General features: G+C 39.7%; 1 protein-coding gene across 6 annotated transcripts in view; it reads right to left on the bottom strand.

Moving 5' to 3' along the window:
* GRID1 (glutamate ionotropic receptor delta type subunit 1) overlaps positions 1 to 19,107 on the bottom strand; it is a 791,498-nt gene that overhangs the window by 333,658 nt on the left and 438,733 nt on the right. For all 6 annotated transcript variants that reach the window (XM_074958779.1, XM_074958780.1, XM_074958777.1 and 3 more), the window contains exon 4: positions 13,189 to 13,394. In XM_074958779.1, coding sequence (XP_074814880.1) covers positions 13,189 to 13,394 — 206 coding nt within the window. The remainder of the gene's footprint in view (positions 1 to 13,188; positions 13,395 to 19,107) is intronic.

Raw genomic sequence — 19,107 nt, 5'->3', positions numbered from 1 at the left:
AGTAATACATCTTAACATTTTTAGAAGGTCTCTCTATAAGTCTATATATTATATAACCAAACTACTGTTATATGTAAAGTAAACAAGGTTTTCAAAATATTTCAGAAGCTTTGTTTAAAATTAAATTAAAATGCAGATCTTATCAGTTTAGTGTGATCCTTGCCCTTGCTTTTCCTTGCTGAGTTTTCCAATGTCTGGCACGTATTTGGATACTTAAAGCTGCACACAGGCTTCTGAGTGATCAGTTGTTAACCGGCTCCAAGAGGGACAGAGGACAGATTTCATGTGTGAAAATACCTGTTCGCACAGGTATGTGGATCCAAATGCTGAAAGCATTGCAAATGCAATTTTCTTCAAACAGTTAAATTTCACTGACAGGGACAACCAGCAGGTCAGAATAGAGGTCCTATGATTTCTCTCGGTAGCTTCAAGTGCGCTTTGCAGATCCACAAACTTTGATGTCCACAATTCTGAGCTTTTTAACTGAATGAGTTGCATTTCGAAATCTTCAACACCCATCCACTGAAATACAGACACATCCAAGTCGCTTTCGTTGAACTTTTCAGGTTTAATTAGAAAAGAAAGCATTGGGCCAAATTGCTGGAAATCTTGAAATCTGTCAGAAAATTCTGATTCCAGTTCTTGCATGTACTTTCCAATCTCATCGACATCGACAGTGCAACATTTCGATAGCTCTTTTATGAGTTGGAAGTAGAGGAAAGTAGAAGTTTGAATAACCCTGGAAAAAACTGCTGAGAAAAACTTATTTTATATATTCCCCATCTGTAAACGGCTTTCCGTTTTTTGCAATGCACTGTGCAATCTTGTAACTTCCTTCTGTAGCTTGATTTTTACTTACACTTAAGCTTTTAAAAATACTGCTTTGCTTCTCATAGGCTGCTACTGCCTTTTTGATCGATTCAGTCTTGTCTGCTTCGTCAAGAAAGGTTTTCTCATGCTTTGTTTAAAAATGTCGTCGAACACTTGATGTGCGACAAACAACACTTTTGTAACAAAAAACACAAATAGCACGGTCCTTCTTTTCAATAAATCCAAATGCATCTGTCCAAGCAGGCTGAAATGATCGGACATCTAGCTTTGCTTTCTTAGGAGCTGCCATTTTGTCAAATGTTCCCTTCAACTCAGTGGGAAAAAAAATGGCGATGGAAGGCAGGCACGAGGTCAAAGGCAGCATGGTCTGATATAAGCAATTTTAAGACGGGGTGCTGAGCTGCACCCTCTCTTGCCTCGAGTGCAAACCTCACTGTCCCAGGCTGGGGACAGTGGGCCACAGCAGGGAGGCTGCAGAGCACTGATCCAAGGCCAGGAGCAGAGCCCAGGGTGGCCTGCTGGGACTCCAGGCCGGAAAGCAGGCTGAGCAAGGCTGGAGATCCAGACCCTGGCTGGCAGGAGGTCAGTGGCTGGAACCCCAGATCGGCAGCTGAGGTGAGTGGAGCTGGCCGCTGGTACCCCAGACCAGCAGCAGGCTGAGCAGGGCCAGAGGCCTGGACCCTGTCTGGGAGGGGGCCTGAACTCCAACCAGAAGCAAGGTGAGTGGGGCTGCAGCTGGGGACCCCTGCTGGCAAGGGGCCAGCAGCCGAACCCCAGAGCTGCGACTGAGCGGCTCAGCCCGCCGCCGCTCTGGAGTTTCGGCTGCTGGCTCCTGTCAGCTGGGGTCTCAGCCCACTGCCAGCCTGGGGTTCCTTCACCCAGGCCAGCAGCAGGTGCTGAGTGGGACCGGCAGGGGGACCCTGGCTGGCCAGGGGCCAGCAGGGGAACCCCAGAGCGGCGGCAGGCTGAACAGCTCAGCCTACCCCCATTCTGGGTTTCCGGCCCCCGGATCCTGGCAGCCGGGGTCTCAGCCCACTGCCAGCCTGGGGTTCCCTCACCCAGGCCAGCAGCAGGTGCTGCGGGGGACCCCTGGCTGGCAGGAGTTGGCGGCGGAAACCCCAAAGCGGCGGCGGCTCTGCCCACTGCCGCGTGCCATCAAAAATCGGCTCACATGCCACCTTTGGCACGCGTGCCGTAGGTTGCCAATCCCTGGGATAGAACAAGAAAGCATGATGGGAGAAATGCCAGGGAAATCCCACAGTCATGGAGCCATTAATCTCTGGCAGGAAGAAGTGCCCTTTTTAATTAGTAAAGGGAACAAGCATAGGGAACCCAGCTAGAAGGTGCAATGATCTGTATTCATTACCAATGTTTTGCCATCCCACAGGATCAAAGAGTGGACTCACAGAGCTCAACAGGGACAGGATTAAGCCAAAAATCAATTTTAAAAACTGTAGCCAACAAATGAAGAAATCCACTATCAAAGTATATGGCAATTCTCAGCACCCAGGCACTGCAATGAGTCACGTGCCAGAAAACCCATGGCCAGCAGTGGGAATGGGGAAAGATGTCAGCCAGTATTGTGTGTCACCATAACTCTGTGGGGAAGCTGTCCTGCAGGTCCTTAATTGCAGGAATCAAGAGGAACATTCTGGGTTAAGGTCTGGGGTTCGTGATGGCTACATGTCTATTCATATTCATCTCCACATGCAGCTGTGTGCACATATTTTTCCTCTAAGCAAGTCACAGGGGTAAATTGGTCTGCTAGGATGAAGATTTAGAACACACAGTTCCTTTACATCACACTTGAGAGATTGTTATACCAATTTCCTTGAATTGGTCCCAGATCTAAGTCTAAATAGCTCTTTGACTTTATAATAAATAAGCAAATAGAGAAATCTAACAGAGAAAACAATATCAAGTGATAATGCCATGGGCTAATGGAAAAACACTCAAATACTGGAACAAAAATATAGCAGACCAAATTAAAAAAAAACCGCCACAACAAACAATCAGGTACACAGGTAAAGCATTACTGTCAGTGTTCACGTTAACATCAAGACAGACTATATATGAGTAAAATAAATGTCTGCCATATTAAAATTCATGAGAGATTATTAAGCCTACCCATGACTTTATCTGAGTTTTCATTTCAAAGAAGGGTGTTTAATGAATATCTTGTTTCCCACTAACTTTATGCAATCTTGCACCATAGTGTGCTGCCACCTTTTCATGTGATAGCCACACGCATCATATTTAGTCATGTTGAAAATGAGATTTGTGAGAGATTTCTCCACTTGTTTATGATTAATTTAGCTGCTAATATTATCAGTAAATCTACTAGAGTTTCCTCGATCACTCCTAGGTAAGTTTGAAATCCTTTGCTCAAAAGGATTAAACAATGAAGAATGTGGAAATCTAAGTGTATATGTGTTCGGATTAATTTTACTATTCGCATCTAGAACAACCTAACCAACAGACAGCTAAACAGTCAGGGGCAAATGTATCAATGCCGTAACTACATTGAAAGCTAATGATGTACCAGGAATGAATCTGAATACTTATGCATAAGTATCCACTTATCAGATTCAAAATTCTAGCAAACATCTAAATTCTTTAGGCCAGCCAATAGTCTCACCGCCTTACATGGTATAAAGTAAAAAGACTAATACTACAGCAGATTCTAAACCTTGTAAAGGCCACCCACGATCAGGGGCGGCCCTAGACTAGCTGCCAGCAACTGGCACGTTAGGAGAAGCACGCAATCGGCTCTCCCACCCCCAAACCTCAAGGGAAGATCTAGGCTGAGGTTTTTGGTAAACTGGGAAACATTTTGGCCCGTTTTTCCTTTTAATGTTTTTTAAGCGTTTGTTTTTTGTATTTTTTTAAAGAGAGGCTTAATTATTCGGTTTGCCTGTCTGTCTGTCAAACCAATGTTTCTGAGATCAGATAAAATAGAGACAAAAAGCTTTCAGAATAGATTTGTACATGACAGTTAGATGATACTTTAGTCCAATTTCAAATAAAAATGCATTAAAAATGTTAATTATAACTTTTTATTATTACAAATTCAAAATCATCCATTATGCTATCCTGCTTTAACTGCCATTACCACCACATCCAATATAGAAAGAAATAAGAAAACTCTTTAATGAACTTTAACCTGTATTTACAAAACACTTTGGGCTCTTAAAATATGACTTTTCTTGCTTTAAGTTTTGAAAATTCAGTCACTAGTTCTTTTAGATCTAGTTTTCCAGCTATTTCATGCTCTAGTGACATTGTGGCAAGTCCAACAAGTCTCTCTTGCACCATTGTTGAACGCAGATATGCTTTCATCAATTTTAACTTTGAGAAGCTACGTTCCCCACTAGCTATGGAAACTGGCAAAGTTAAAAGAATGCGTAGAGCTATAAAAACGTTTGGAAAACTGTCTGAGTTTATTTTCACAAACAAACTTCAGTACTTCTTCAGGAGTGGAATGTTTCTTAAGTCGTCTTGAAAAAGCCTGAAGCTCACTACACAAATCTGTAGCATCAATGTCTTTTGAATTTTCATTAGTCAATGCTGACTCCAGTTTTATACAAAATTCTCTGATCTGTTTTGCTGTTTTCTTTTGCAAGCTGTGGATACCATATAGAAAGCCAAATACTGACTCCAGCTGCTGCATCTGTTGAAATCTTTCGTCAACCAAGTGAATAACAGTATCAAGGACTGCGAAGTAGAAATTCATTTTGAACCTTTGTTTTGGGTTCTGAATGGGTGTATCTCATCCTTCATGTGAAAACTGCTGGTTCTTTTGCCGAATGTGAATTGGCTCTGGTTCAAATTTTGTTGGAAAGTCTATTTCTTCAGCAAGCTCGAGAGAATCTACCAGTGTTCTTTCGAACCCTTCATCACTTCTGAATTCCTCCAGAATATTTTTAGTTTGCTGCAGTTTTTGAATAGCAGAATGTATGTTCAGGTTCTTTTCCTGAAGCTGCTTACTAGTGAGGTTAATCTCAAAAAAGATATTATACCACAAAATGAGTGAAGTCACAAATTTGAACTTGGAAAGGCCATTCGCAAGAGCTTCTGCATCTGAACGTGCCGTATTGCCAGATGATCCAGTAAAGGCAGCATCATCAGAAATTTCAATTAGGGCATCATAAATGTTTCCAAGTTCATAGCAAAGAGGCTTCAAAGCATCAATGCGACTCTCCCATCTTGTCTGACTAAGTGGTTTCACAGTTAGAGAATTCACATGGCGAGTCAGAATCTCCCAACGGCATGTTGAGCCTGAGAAAAACACATAAACACATTGCCTCCAAACAGCATCTAGCAGCATCATTGACAACCAAATTCAGAGAATGCGCACTGCAAGGAACAAAAAAGGCCCTAGAATTGATTTCCATCATTCTCCTTTGCACACCATTGTCTTTATCCTGCATATTACTCCCATTTCATAGCCTTGGCCACGTAAGTTTTCAACAGATAATGACACTGTTTCAAGCTCTTGTAGAACAGTTTCAGTCATAAATGCTCCAGTCATCTCGTTCAGTGGTACGAAACCCAAAAAATGTTCCTTTATGAGCACCTCAACATTATCTTCATCTGCAGACTTTTCCATATCCACAAAACAAATGATCGTCATTTGTTCAACATGATTCACATCTGGTGTACAGTCCAGTATTATTGAAAAGTATTTTGCAGAATAGGCAGCTTCTACAATTTTCTTTTTAATGGCATTTGCTAGGATTTGAATCAGTTCATTCTGCATATTTTTTCCTAAGTAATGAGCCTGTTTTTCATAATCAGTTATTTTACGTAGATGCTCCTTCATGACTGGATCAAACAAAGCTAGGTATTCAACAAATTTTAAAAAGTTTCCATTACCTGGAGCGTATAATTTTTCATTTCTACCACGGCTGCGGAATGCTAAATTTTGTCCACGGAGAACACTCACTAAAGCAATCAGACGCTCTAATATTTGTTGCCAATATTCTTCTTTTTCCTTGATCACACGTAAATTTTCTTCATCCATAGTTTTTCCTTTTTTCAATCGTAATTCAAGTTCTTTCCAATTTTGAAAACATTCCAAATGTTCTGTACTTCTTTCATGTGACGAGAGAACTGAAGATCTGTTTTTCCAGTCCTTCAAACCATTTTCAGTAAGTGATGTACCAATTGCCTGATTTCTAAACAACTTGCAGCAAAAGCAAAACACAGAGTCTTTCGACATTGAATATTGTAACCAGTTTCGATGAATTTCTTCCCCGTTAATGAGTTTCCTCTTGTAATGCTGAGCAGAGAATTTTCTTTTATTTCCATCCTTAGGGAAGGGAAATTCATGAACTTGTTCGGGTCCACGTTTCATGAGAATTTGCTGCACACTGTCATCATATCTGGGCCATGAAGCTGCGTCCCCATACTGTAACTTGTTTGTAACTTTCTCATCCTTTCTTCCTTCTACTTCATTTACTTCAATTTCTGCATGTGTCTCTGAAGGTGAATAAATTTTCTCCATTCCATATCAATCTGATGCTGTGAGCTGCCTTCATCTAGAAGTAAGTTTCCATCAACTTGGGTTTCCAAACTGATTTTTTGTGGATGTGAGCTACCCTCATCTCGAAGTAATATACCTTCATCTGGATGCTGTGAACTGCGTCCATCTTTATTTTGACTAAAGAGAAGATATTTCAGGAAGGATCCCTGCTGTTTTGCTTGATCCTTTTCCTCCTCATCCTTTCGTTTATGATACTCAGCTCCTGAGGGTTTTCTTTTTCCTCTTTCTACCATGGGGCATTTGAATATTGTTTTGTACTGTTCTCCCGACTGCAAGCATTATCGCGTTAAGGATGGCTGACAAACCCACCATATGACTGGCGATTTAAACCACATTGCAGCCATCCCAACATGTCTTTTCCCCACTTAAAGGTTCAATGATTAGTAACATACACTCACTTACCTATTAAAACAGTTAGTTACAGCATTTACACGGAAACAAAATTACCTTTTTCCCACGTTATAACCTGCCACTGGTTGTTTGGAAAATAATCCCCTTCCTCATGGTTACCCGCTTGGAGTGTGATGTCATCACTTTCTTAGTCTATTAAGCGTTAAATGCTGTTACTTTTCTTTTATGGACCTTATTTATTACATGTTAACCAGTTGTAACAAAGAAATGTTCATAATTATACAGCCCAATAACAACATTAAGGCTTAATAACACTTAAAGATACTCAAATTTTGGATTTATAATGCTGAAAGATGTTATTCTTTGGCACCAAGAAACACAATTTTCCACAGTATTCACTTGATTCTTAACCATCTACCTGCGACGTATGTTAAGATGATCGTTTGACATGTATCAACTCGCAATATCTCTGCTGTACATGAATTTCTGGCTATGCAACCTTGATGTATATTCTAGTTAGGTGTCACTAGCATTGCATCCGCTGGCGGATGTGTTTCATTGTGGCTGAGTTATTGCTTTTCAAAATTGCGGAGTGGGTCATCTTGCCCCTCCGTTGCAAATTGAAAAAAGTTTGCTAAAATATTATTTATTTTTGCAGCAAATAAAAGATTTGACATATTAATAAGTTCTCTGAAATGTAGAGAAATGAATTATAATTCATATTCCCTCGGTATGTGCACGGAAATTGAAATAATGACATATTTGTTATTTTATTTGTATTTTTTTTCCATCTTTTTCCATTTTTTTTCCATTTGATTTTTTCCCTCAAATTTGGTGCCCCATTTAACTTGAGAGCCTAGGCGACTGCCTAGTTCACCTATATGGATGGGCTGCCCCTGCCCACAATTCCTACTAATGCTCTTGTATTTCCACAAACCAGTCATTTTCCCATCTTTGTTTCCCAAACATCCACAGACTTGTTGCTATTGTTTACTATTAAAGTTGTATGAATGGATGCTGCTTTGCGTTCTTCCTCTTCATAATCATTACAATGATTTTCAAAATCTGATGGATCACAGATAGCTGAAGCCAACAAAAAGGATTTTAAAAATATAATCACTTAAAGATAATTGAAACAAATAGGAAGGTGTTGTATGTAGACTCTGCTGACTAATCCATATAAAATAATTTAGCCTTTCCACAAATTGTCTACAATTTATATTAATATTCAAACAAATATTTCCGTATGGATTTTTGTTTTGTTTTTGCAGTGCTCCTGCAGCTTGGATTACTTGTAGTGAAAAACTGTATTCTTCTGTTAAATCACCAAAGGAAAAGAATCTGTGTTTAAGCCAATTTACTCAAGATCAGGAAACATTACTTTCAGTTCAGGTTTGAGCAGTTAAGGATTGTTTATTTGTTTTTCTTCTAAATTTTAATTATTTTCCTTTAACTCCAAAAGGTCCATTTGTCCAAAATGTCATCAATGCCAGGTTAGATTTTAGTTTCTGAGAAGACACAATGCAGGCTGGATTTAGACAAAGTAAAGGTACAGCGGTTTCTTCTAGCCCTACTCAATGAAGAATTATGTTATTCCCACAATTTTAATGGTTGCTAGTTCACCCACACAAAATTAGCCAATCACTGCTATTTAAACAAATACGTTAAAGGAGGCAGGGAAGAGGAAAAACAAACTTTGCAGACCAAATTCCTCACAAAAGATTTCTAGCTCATTATAAATCACTCTATAAAGAGCATATACATAGCCACATGTGTGTACATAGGTACAGGGATATAAAGACAGGTGTCAAAAATGAATGCCAAAAGCCAAAACATTAAGTTTATCAATATGAAACATGATTTCCTGCTGAACTTACTATAAAAGATAAAGGGTATTTATTTCCTTTAAAAATGATTTCATATAGGTAAGATTGTTTTCCTTGGGAGCAGAGGATGTTCAAGATACCGTATATAATTTTTATAATTCCATTTGTGGGATAGGGTGTCACATCATGGGGAATTTAAAAAGACAAGCTCAATTTCTTGCACACAAGCTAGCACAGAGGGGCAGGAAGAAGAGGCAGTACCATATACCACTCTGAACTGACTTGCAGTACTGACTCAGGAGCAGCACTGACTCAACCATCTGACATAGGGGAATGTAAAGGGAAACTGAGAGCAATCCTTGAACTCCAGTAAGAGCTCTGAGCTGAACACATAGGGAAGGCAGAGAAAGAAAACCAGAAAAATTTTACTGGATCTATGACCACCTAGGAAGTTTACAGATGTGACTGCACATGGCTGTCAGAATTCCATGGTGACATTAGGAAGAGAGCTCTGATCCTCCTGCTCCAAAGGCACTGGCCTTTATTATTAAGTAATTCAAGGAAAGTCTTCATTTATTGTGGAGGGCTTATGTCAGACAGCTGAGCAGTTTTGATTCTATCCAATATTAATGCATCTACGCCAGCCTTCTCATTACAATCTCCGTGCTATTTTTTAAACAACTTAAGTAGACCCAATCTATATTTCCATCTTTCTCAGCAAACACACACTGTATTCATAGTTGGGCCTTTTTTAAAAGCACATATATTTAAGATCTCATTGAAGTTGGCAATTAACAAGTTTCACACAGTTAAAGGCCATGAGTTCCATTCCCTTCTCTTACTGATGAGAGCTTGCAATTGTCTAATAACCTACAGTTTAGGATCTATTGGTCTAGAGAAGTGATAAAATTAAAACGAAATAAACTGTATGGACTCAAATCACCTTGTCTTGCATTAAGTGATCGAAACAACCTGTGGTTTGAAAGACAAATCATATTAAAATGCATGTCCATTGTAAAACGTAACTGGTTAGGAAAAAAATATCCAATAAGTTACTGTACATCTACTCGTTCCTCATCCTGTATGTGGTTATACAAAATTCACCAGTCTACATTCATTCACACAGAATCATAGCAGAAAGGTCTTGAAAAGGACTATCTGTGTCATCTAGTCCATCCTTTGAACTAGTGCAGGAATGACTTCTACACTGCCATTGAGTGTTTCTACTACTAAGTCTACTCTTGAACACCTGGATGCCTCAATCACATCCATTGGCAAGAGGCTCCATTGTCTAATTGACTTCACATGTTAGAAAGTTTCCTCTTTTTAGTTTTAAGTCATTACTTCCTGTTATACCACCCATAACCACCTTAAATAATTCCTCTTCCTCCTCCTCTCATGCTACTTCTTCTAAGCATTGGTTACCCTTTTGTCAGGCTGTATAAAGCAAGTTCCTTAAAATTCTCTTTAAAGGTCATGCTATCCAATCTTTTTATCATTTTTGTCACCCTACTTTGAATTCTCTCCGGCTGATAGATGCCTTTATGTAGTGAAGAGCCCTCAGCTATAAAAAACAGCTGTTCAAATTTACTTCCTTTAAGAGGAAAGCCAAGGACCCATCACACAGCCCTAGTAGCAGGCTGGACTCCTGACCTCTCCACCAGTGACCTCTCCTTTCCCAACCCAGACTGCAGAGGCTGAGATAGCCCTTGTGGCCCTGCCTGCCAGTGGATGAGCCAAAGGAAAGAACAACCAGGTAATGGATCGCCTGGCTCCTTTCCCTCCCTCCCTGTACACTGGTTCCTTTACCTCTATGTGCCCATCCCCCTAATGCAGCCCAACTTTTGCACATTAACTGTGCAACAGTCCCAGTCCCACTGTTAGAGGGAGTTCCGCATATGTAGAAGAGGGCATTTGCCCCTTGATGATTGAAGTTCATGTACTATTTCTCCAAAAGGAAGCTCACTGCACTGACACTAGGTTTGCTTCAACCCCCAAAGTGAGCTTGTAGTGCAATATCTGCAGATGATGACATTTATAAAACATTTTAGGGGTCAAGCAACACTACATTCAGTTGTCTACAACGACTTTCAATGCACATTTTCCTCACTGCCCCAGAAGAGGTTTCTCTCTCTCTCTCTCTAGTACAACAGTCTCAGCAGAAAATAAAGCTTGAGAAGCCATGAGCATGGACTATCACATAACCTATAAGCAGTGAGCACAGACTGTCACAGAACCGGGCATTACGGATACTAAGCCAACAGAGGAGAAATGATGTCTAAAACAATGAGAGATAAGCCCGAAACAAAACCCTACAACTGCACACCTCTGAGCTTTAGGAATTTCGGAACCCTGACCTGGATGTGAATTCCTAAGTTGGTCCCTCTCTCTATAAATCTAGATGCCGGATCTAAACACCCCTGAACTTCGGGTAGGAGGTGACTAGGTCTGAAATCTAGATCCACTTTTTTTAGATCAGGGCCATCTCTAAAGAGAATGAAGAATCTCTCTCTTTTTGCAGTGATTAACAGGCAGAGTACTATCTGCTGATTTCAACTAGTAGTCATTGAACAGTCTCAAGACACTGGATGAGAATATGTCTCTTACAATAAAAGAAGTTTCATTAAAATATCTTAACTTTTTGAGTGTGTCTGTGCTCAAGCATTATCCTGCATTCAATCAGGACTTTATTAGTATCCTCACTGATGTTAACACAGGTAGTTGGGAATTTTTCAGTGAAATATTTTTTCAGTTCTTGAAAATTTTTCCAGGAGAGGAAAACTGTTTCCCATTGTTTATAGATATGAGTCCTTCTATATGTGTAATTTGGTAACTGTAGGTTTCTTGCCTTCATACTAGTTTCCTCCTCCTTCTGTATGCTTTGAACACCTATCTCTGTAAATTAAATAAACAATTGATCCGAAAGTTGCAACTCAATACTCTATATTGTATTGTGTACAATCTGTATTTATGCCTTACATGATTATAGAAGTACACAGCCCCACGGAGTCATATAGACACTAGAAATGTAAGAGACATATTGAGTCCCATTTAAGTTCATTCCCTGCCAATGCAGGGTTCTCCCCTAAAGCATATACTCAAATATCTCAAGCCTTTGGGGAGTTGATTTTTATTATTTAAATATTCTTTCGTAAAGCTTTTCTGAATCAATCAAGATTCAATAAAAGAAGATTGTCAAATAAATTACATCTCATTTCTGCCCACGGTTATACTCCTGCAGGGATCTGGACAAATACCAGGATCATTATCCCTAATACGTATAATACCATACTGCTTTCAGAGGGGCTGAGTGGTAAAGTGGTTTAATGCATTACTCAAAGTCTAGAGGCCTGCAGGGCTATTGTCCTGTCAGTATAACTCTTATTAGCATTTCTGGGAATTATGAGTATTGAAAGGAGACAGACTTTATATCTGGCTGAGGTTAGAGTGATTTGTAAATGCTGGTCTCAGTTTAGTACCAGTTTCGGACATTTCATTTGGACAGATCTGAATACCAACCCAAAATTCTCTTTCCTGGTGGGCCTCCAATGAAAAAACAGACAGGGACTACTAGCTGAGCTGAGCATAGCTTTCTGTAAACTCTTCGGGCTGAATTATGACCTCAAGTGCTTACGCATCACACTAATTGCAGTCACTGAGACTTTCATGCACATATCTGAGGACAGAATTTGACTCTTTATCTTGACCTTCCCATGGTCTTAGCTGCCTTATTCATCAGCACTAAAATTAACCATATTCATCAAAAATAATTACATATTATCACAGTTTAACATAAAATGAAAGGTTTATTAATGCTGATATGAGCCAAGAAAACTACCAAACAGTGACTGTACTAATTCAATTTAAAATGATTTTATTTTTTAATATAGCAGGCTTTCATGTCGCAACACACTGACAACTGGAAATAGGCCTTACACGTTTGAATTTCACAGTTCAGTTCTCTGGTGAATTAAAGCAAAAGGGTACAACATTTAAGGCCAAATTCTTAGCTAGTGTAGATCAGTAAAACTATGCTAATTTACATCTGCTGAGGATCTGACCTTAGATTTTAGGCTCTTCAGCACAGTAAGCAATCCAAAGTCATTCTTTACCTCATACTGGAAAAACGTGCGGAAAATAATGTCAAAACAGTAGCCCATGGCACAGTGTTAATTACATCTTTACCTAACAGCTACATGCTGTTCCCAATTAGTTTCACTGATCTCAAGAAACCATAAAGAAATAAGGCAACTGTACTTGCAGTAAAAATACTGTGATTCCACTGCCACACTGAGAGCACATTCTAGAGACCTTTGTAGTAGAGACATGAACAGCATAATTCCTTTTAGCAAGGATTTGGGAATTTCCTCGGTAAAGTTGACAGTCACCGATAAATATAGCTGCTTTTCTAGGATTGTGTATTGGTCTTTCAATTCACTTGCAGTATTTAGGTAATCAAAAGTATGTTACAATCATTTTCCTGAAACGGGACATCGACTAAGATATTTAGTAACAAACTAACACATGTAGGTCCACATTTTCAAGATGTGCCAGTTTGGAAGACTTGGTCCCTACTGTATAAAATATCATGCATGTTTTTCTACTGCACAATTCTAAAAAGAACAATGCACTGACCTCATTGATGAAAGTTTGGGCTCCCCTGGGGCTTAGAAGTAAGATTGCTCTTCGTAATGTGTCACGGTAGCGATTCAACTCTTCAGTTTTCATGGTAGTAAAAAGGCTGGCAAAAACTCTGCTGATGTTTCTGTCCACCTTTTGTAAAGATACATCAAGTCCCAGTCTAGAGGCCTGGTCCAGAAATCCCTGCAACCCACGAATATCTATAAAATAGGAACAAATTCACAGTCTAAGTGTCAGCTTTTTAAGTTAAGAGCATAGCCCTTACCAAACAAGAAGCAATGGTAATATGTTCCTAATTATTATTATTTATATTACCATAACACCTGGGAGCCCTAGTCATGGACAAAGACACCATTGTGTTAGGCACTGTACAAACAGCAGAAAATGATAGTCCCTGCCCCAAAGCACTTACAATCTAAGAATAACACAAGAGACAACAGATGGTTGCAGACAGACAAGACAAGGGAGTACAAGGAAACAATTAGACCATATTAGTCACCATGATAGGCAGTGGTCTGAGCACAATAATCAGCCTGTTGTCAAGTTTTTTTTCAGCATGGTGGAAAAGGAGACTTTTAAAGACCGTTTGGAGGAGGATAATGAGGAGGCAATAGCTTTGAATATGTTTGCAGGGAATTAAAAAGATAGACCTCTTGGCCTTGTTTCTGCTGATATGCATCCCACATTCCTGCTAAATTGCGTGGGAGTTCCCTGTGAACAGCAATGGTAAGATCATGCCCTTTATTGATACTGGAGCAGCCAAAGTTACATCGAGTTACAATAAGATAAATTCTACATATTCACTCCAATCCAAAAACACAAAGTGAAATATTGCAAGCAGCTAAAAATATTGCAGCTCCCATAAAGTCAATGTGAGATGTGCACAGGCATCTGACAGCAGAACGTGACCCAATGATAACACTTAAATTTCAAATTACATTTGTTAGTCTCTAAGGTGCCACAAGTACTTAAATTTCATTATCTTGTACACTGTCTTTCTTCTGAACACAAGGCTTAACAATAGAAACAAATGGCATCACAATGAAATAGAAACAGAGTTGACTATTATATTAGTAGTCCACTGTTTACCATAAATGTGTGGCCCCTTATCTCTGAGTAATCTCATCCACAAACACAAATTCGTTTTGTTTTAAACATACTTCAATTAAGTTGGTGGAAATGTTGTGAAAACTATTCTAGGTTTTCCATAACAGAAATGGAAAAAAAAACCTAGTTAGCAATAATTAGTTACATCTTACAGATTCTTAGATTCACAGGCAAGAAGAGACCACTATGGTCATCTAGTCTGGCCTCCTGTATAATACAGGCCATTGGTCTCTCAATATATTTCTTCTAGCTGGTCAACAATTTTTTTTAAGTCTAAAAGTCTGACTAAACCTGGATGGAAAATGGTAAGTATTTTCTGTCAAAATTTTCAAAAGAAATGAACTCCCTGCCCCAAACGTGGAAATTGTCAATTTTTTCCAATGGAAAAAAAAAACTTTTATAGTTTTTGAAACTCGTCAGAAACCATAAGAAATGAAAACTTTCCCCAAAATATTTAGTTTATTTAAAAAAGCCATTTATTGTCCTTTTTTAAAAAAAAAATGAAAAATTTTGGACCAGATTTTCTGTTAAGTGACATCTGTTAGCTGATAAAACAGATTCCAAAAGCCCAGTCAATAATCTATCTACTGCTACTGATTGTTGATTTGCAGTGGTTGCCATTTAAAAAGTCAACATTTGCCAGCAGACACTGTGTAACTCAGATATCCCACCAATTTCTGATTCTAAGCATGGGGGAAATTTTAGGTTAATGTATCTTTTGTGCTAAATGTTGTTGGCAAATACTGAGTTGATCAGGACAGATAGGAGAATGAAACACAGCTAAAGAGATGTGTTTTAAAGTGGAAGACCACACCTATATTAACGTTTAACCCAGGCATTTATTTGGGTTCAGGGAAGTGTTAAATGGCTTCATGACAAACAACCAATATTCAGGATTGGCCCTGTTCAGCCTATGATTCAGCCCACTTCTGACTCTTCTCACCTTTCCCCCTAAGAGGTGGAATGGGAGTGCACATGACGGGTACCTCTGTCTGCAAGGATTTAAGATTTTCCCTTCTTCCTTCAGGCTAATAGTATCCCCCAGTAATCTCCTGGATCTCTTACTCATGTTTACTTCTGGGCCCTTTAAATCACTCATCCACACTGCACTCTGGCCACAAGTTGTGATGCCATTGCAAATTCCCATTATAAACAGACTGCTTTCTTACTCTCCTTACCAACCTACCTTCAAGCCCTCAGGATGCTGTGAGGAAGGTGAAGAATCTCAGCAGGCATCTTGTCAATCTTGCTCTGAAGGAAAAATCCCTTCCTGATCCCAAAAACTGCTAATCAGTCAGACCCACAGGATCTTGGAAGCACAGGTCAATCTATATAACTGCACAAATCTGATAGGCAGGGAGAGCAGGACAGCAGCCACAGAATGACTGCTGCATTCCCTGAGGTCTGAGCTGGCCCCTCTTCGCCCTTTCTCTCAGTATCCCAGGGGTTGTTTATTCCCTGTTGGTCTGATCAAATATCCCCCTCCCATTAGAACATAAGAATGGCCACACTGGGTCAGACGAAAGGTCCATCCAGCCCAGTATCCTGTCTACCGACAGTGGCCAATGTCAGGTGCCCCAGAGGGAGTGACCTTAACAGGAAATGATCAAGTGATCTCTCTCCTGCCATCCATCTCAACCCTCTGACAAACAGAGGCTAGGGACACGATTCCTTACCCATCCTGGCTAATAGCCATTAATGGACTTAACCTGCATGAATGTATCCAGTTCTCTTTTAAACCCTGTTATAGTCCTAACCTCACAACCTCCTCAGGCAAGGAGTTCCACAGGTTGACTGTGCACTGAGTGAAGAAGAACTTCCTTTTATTTGTTTTAATCCTGCTACCCATTAATTTCATTTCATGGCCTCTAGTTCTTATATTATGGGAACAAGTAAATAACTTTTCCTTATTCACTTTCTCCACACCACGCATGATTTTCTATACCTCTATCATATCCCCCCTTAGTCTCCTCTTTTCCAAGCTGAGAAGTCCTAGCCTCTTTAATCTCTCCTCATATGGGACCCGTTCCAAACCGCTAATCATTTTAGTTGCGTTTTCCGAACCTTTTCTAATGCCAGTATATCTTTTTTGAGATGAGGGGACGACATCTGTATGCAGTATTCAAGATGTGGGCATACCATGGATTTATATAAGGGCAATAAGATATTCTCCGTCTCTATCCCTGTTTTAATGATTCCTAACATCCCGTTTGCTTTTTTGACTGCCGCTGAACACTGCGTGGACGTCTTCAGGGAACTATCCACGATGACTCCAAGATCTCTCTCCTGATTAGTTGTAGCGAAATTAGCTATCATATTGTATGTATAGTTGTGGTTATTTTTTCCAATGTGCATTACTTTACATTTATCCACATTAAATTTCATTTGCCATTTTGTTGCCCTGTCACTTAGTTTTGTGAGATCTTTTTGAAGTTCTTCACAGCCTGCTTTGGTCTTATCTATCTTGAGCAGTTTAGTACCATCTGCAAACTTTGCCACCTCACTGTTTACCCCTTTCTTCAGATCATTTTTGAATAGGATTGGTCCTAGGACTGACCCTTGGGGAACACCACTAGGTACCCCTCTCCATTCTGAAAATTTGCCATTTATTCCTACCATTTGTTCCCTGTCTTTTAACCAGTTCTCAGTCCATGAAAGGATCTTCCCTCTTATCCCATGACAACTTAATTTACGTAAGAGCCTTTGGTGAGGGACCTTGTCAAAGGCTTTCTGGAAATCTAAGTACACTATGTCCACTGGATCCCCCTTGTCCACATGTTTGTTGACCCTCTCAAAGAACTCTAATAGATTAGTAAGATATGATCTCCCTTTACAGAAACCATGTTGACTTTTGCGCAACAATTTATGTTCTTCTATGTGTCTGACAATTTTATTCTTTACCATTGTTTCAACTAATTTGCCCGGTACTGATGTTAGATTTACCAGTCTGTAATTGCCAGGATCACCTCTAGAGCCCTTCTTAAATATTGGCGTTACATTAGCTATCTCCCAGTCATTGGGTACAGTAGCTGATTTAAAGGACATGTTACAAACCATAGTTAATAGTTCCGCAATTTCACATTTGAGTTCTTTGGGAACTCTTGGGTGAATGCCATCTGGTCCTGGTGACTTGTTACTATTAAGTTTCTCAATTTAATTCCAAAACCTCCTCTAGTGACACTTCAATCTGTGACAATTCCTCAGATTTGTCACCTACAAAAAGACAGCTCAGGTTTGGGAATCTCCCTAACATCCTCAGCTGTGAAGACTAAAGCAAAGAATTAATTTAGTTTCTCTGTGATGACTTTATCGTCTTTAAGTGCTCCTTTTGTATCTCGATCGTGCAGGGGCTCCACTGGTTGTTTAGCAGGCTTCCTGCTTCTGATGTACTTAAAAAACATTTTGTTATTACCTTTTGAGTTTTTGGCTAGCTGTTCTTCATACTCCTTTTTGTCTTTTCTTACTACATTTTTACATTTAATATGGCAGTGTTTATGCTCCTTTCTAGTTACCTCACTAGGATCTGACTTCCACTTTTTAAAAGATGCCTTTTTATCTCTCACTGCTTCTTTTACATGGTTGTTAAGCCACTGTGGCTCTTTTTTAGTTCTTTTACTGTGTTTTTAAATTTGGGGTATACATTTAAGTTGAGCCTCTATTATGGTGCCTTTGAAAAGTGTCCATGCAGCTTGCAGGGATTTCACTGTGGTCACTGTACCTTTTAATTTCTGTTTAACTAACCTCCTCATTTTGCATAGTTCCCCTTTCTGAAATTAAATGCCACAGTGTTGGGCTGTTGAGGTGTTCTTCCCACCACAGGAATGTTAAATGTTGTTATATTATGGTCACTATTTCCAAGCGGTCCTGTTATAGTTACCTCTTGGACCAGATCCTGCGCTCCACTCAGGACTAGATCGAGAGTTGCCTCTCCCCTTGTGGGTTCCTGTACCAGCTGCTCCAAGAAGCAGTCATTTAAAGTATCGAGAAATTTTGTCTCTGCATTTCATCCTGAGGTGACATGTACCCAGTCAATATGGGGATAATTGAAATCCCCCACTGTTATTGAGTTTTTTATTTTGATAGCCTCTCTAATCTCCCTTAGCATTTCATCGTCACTATCACTGTCCTGGTTAGGTGGTCGATAATAGATCCCTACTGTTATATTCTTATAACAGCATGGAATTACTACCCATAGAGATTCTATGGAACATGTGGATTCTTTTAAGATTTTTATTTCATTTGATTCTACATTTTATTCACATATAGTGCCAACCTCCCCCCCGCCCAACCTGTTCTGTCCTTCCGATATATTTTGTACCCCGGAATGATTGTGTCCCATTGATTGTCCTCACTCCATCAGGTATCTGTGATGCCTATTATATCAATATCCTCCTTTAACACAAGGCACTCTAGTTCACCCATCTTATTATTTTGACTTTAGCGTTTGCGTACAAGCACTTTAAAAACTTGTCACTGTTTATTTATTTCCCTTTTCTGATGTGTCAGATTCTTTATGTGAATGTTTCTCGTCTGATCTGGCCCATATTTTATCCTCTTTTATCCTCTTCCATCCTCTCGTCCTGACTAGAACCTAGAGAATCCCTATCAATAGACTCACTTCTAAGAGAAGTCTCTGTCCGATCCACGTGCGCCTCTGCAGCAATCGGCTTTCCCCCATCTCTTAGTTTAAAAACTGCTCTGCAACTTTTTAAATGTTAAGTGCCAACAGCCTGGATCCACTTTGGTTTAGGTGGAGCCCATCCTTCCTGTATAGGCTCCTCCTTTCCCAAAAGTTTCCCCAGTTCC

The sequence above is a fragment of the Natator depressus genome, chromosome 7 (assembly GCF_965152275.1).
Source record: "Natator depressus isolate rNatDep1 chromosome 7, rNatDep2.hap1, whole genome shotgun sequence".
In the NCBI taxonomy this organism is placed as follows: Eukaryota; Metazoa; Chordata; order Testudines; family Cheloniidae; genus Natator; species Natator depressus.
Note: the sequence above shows the minus strand (reverse complement) of the source record. Positions and strands in the feature narration are given on the sequence as shown.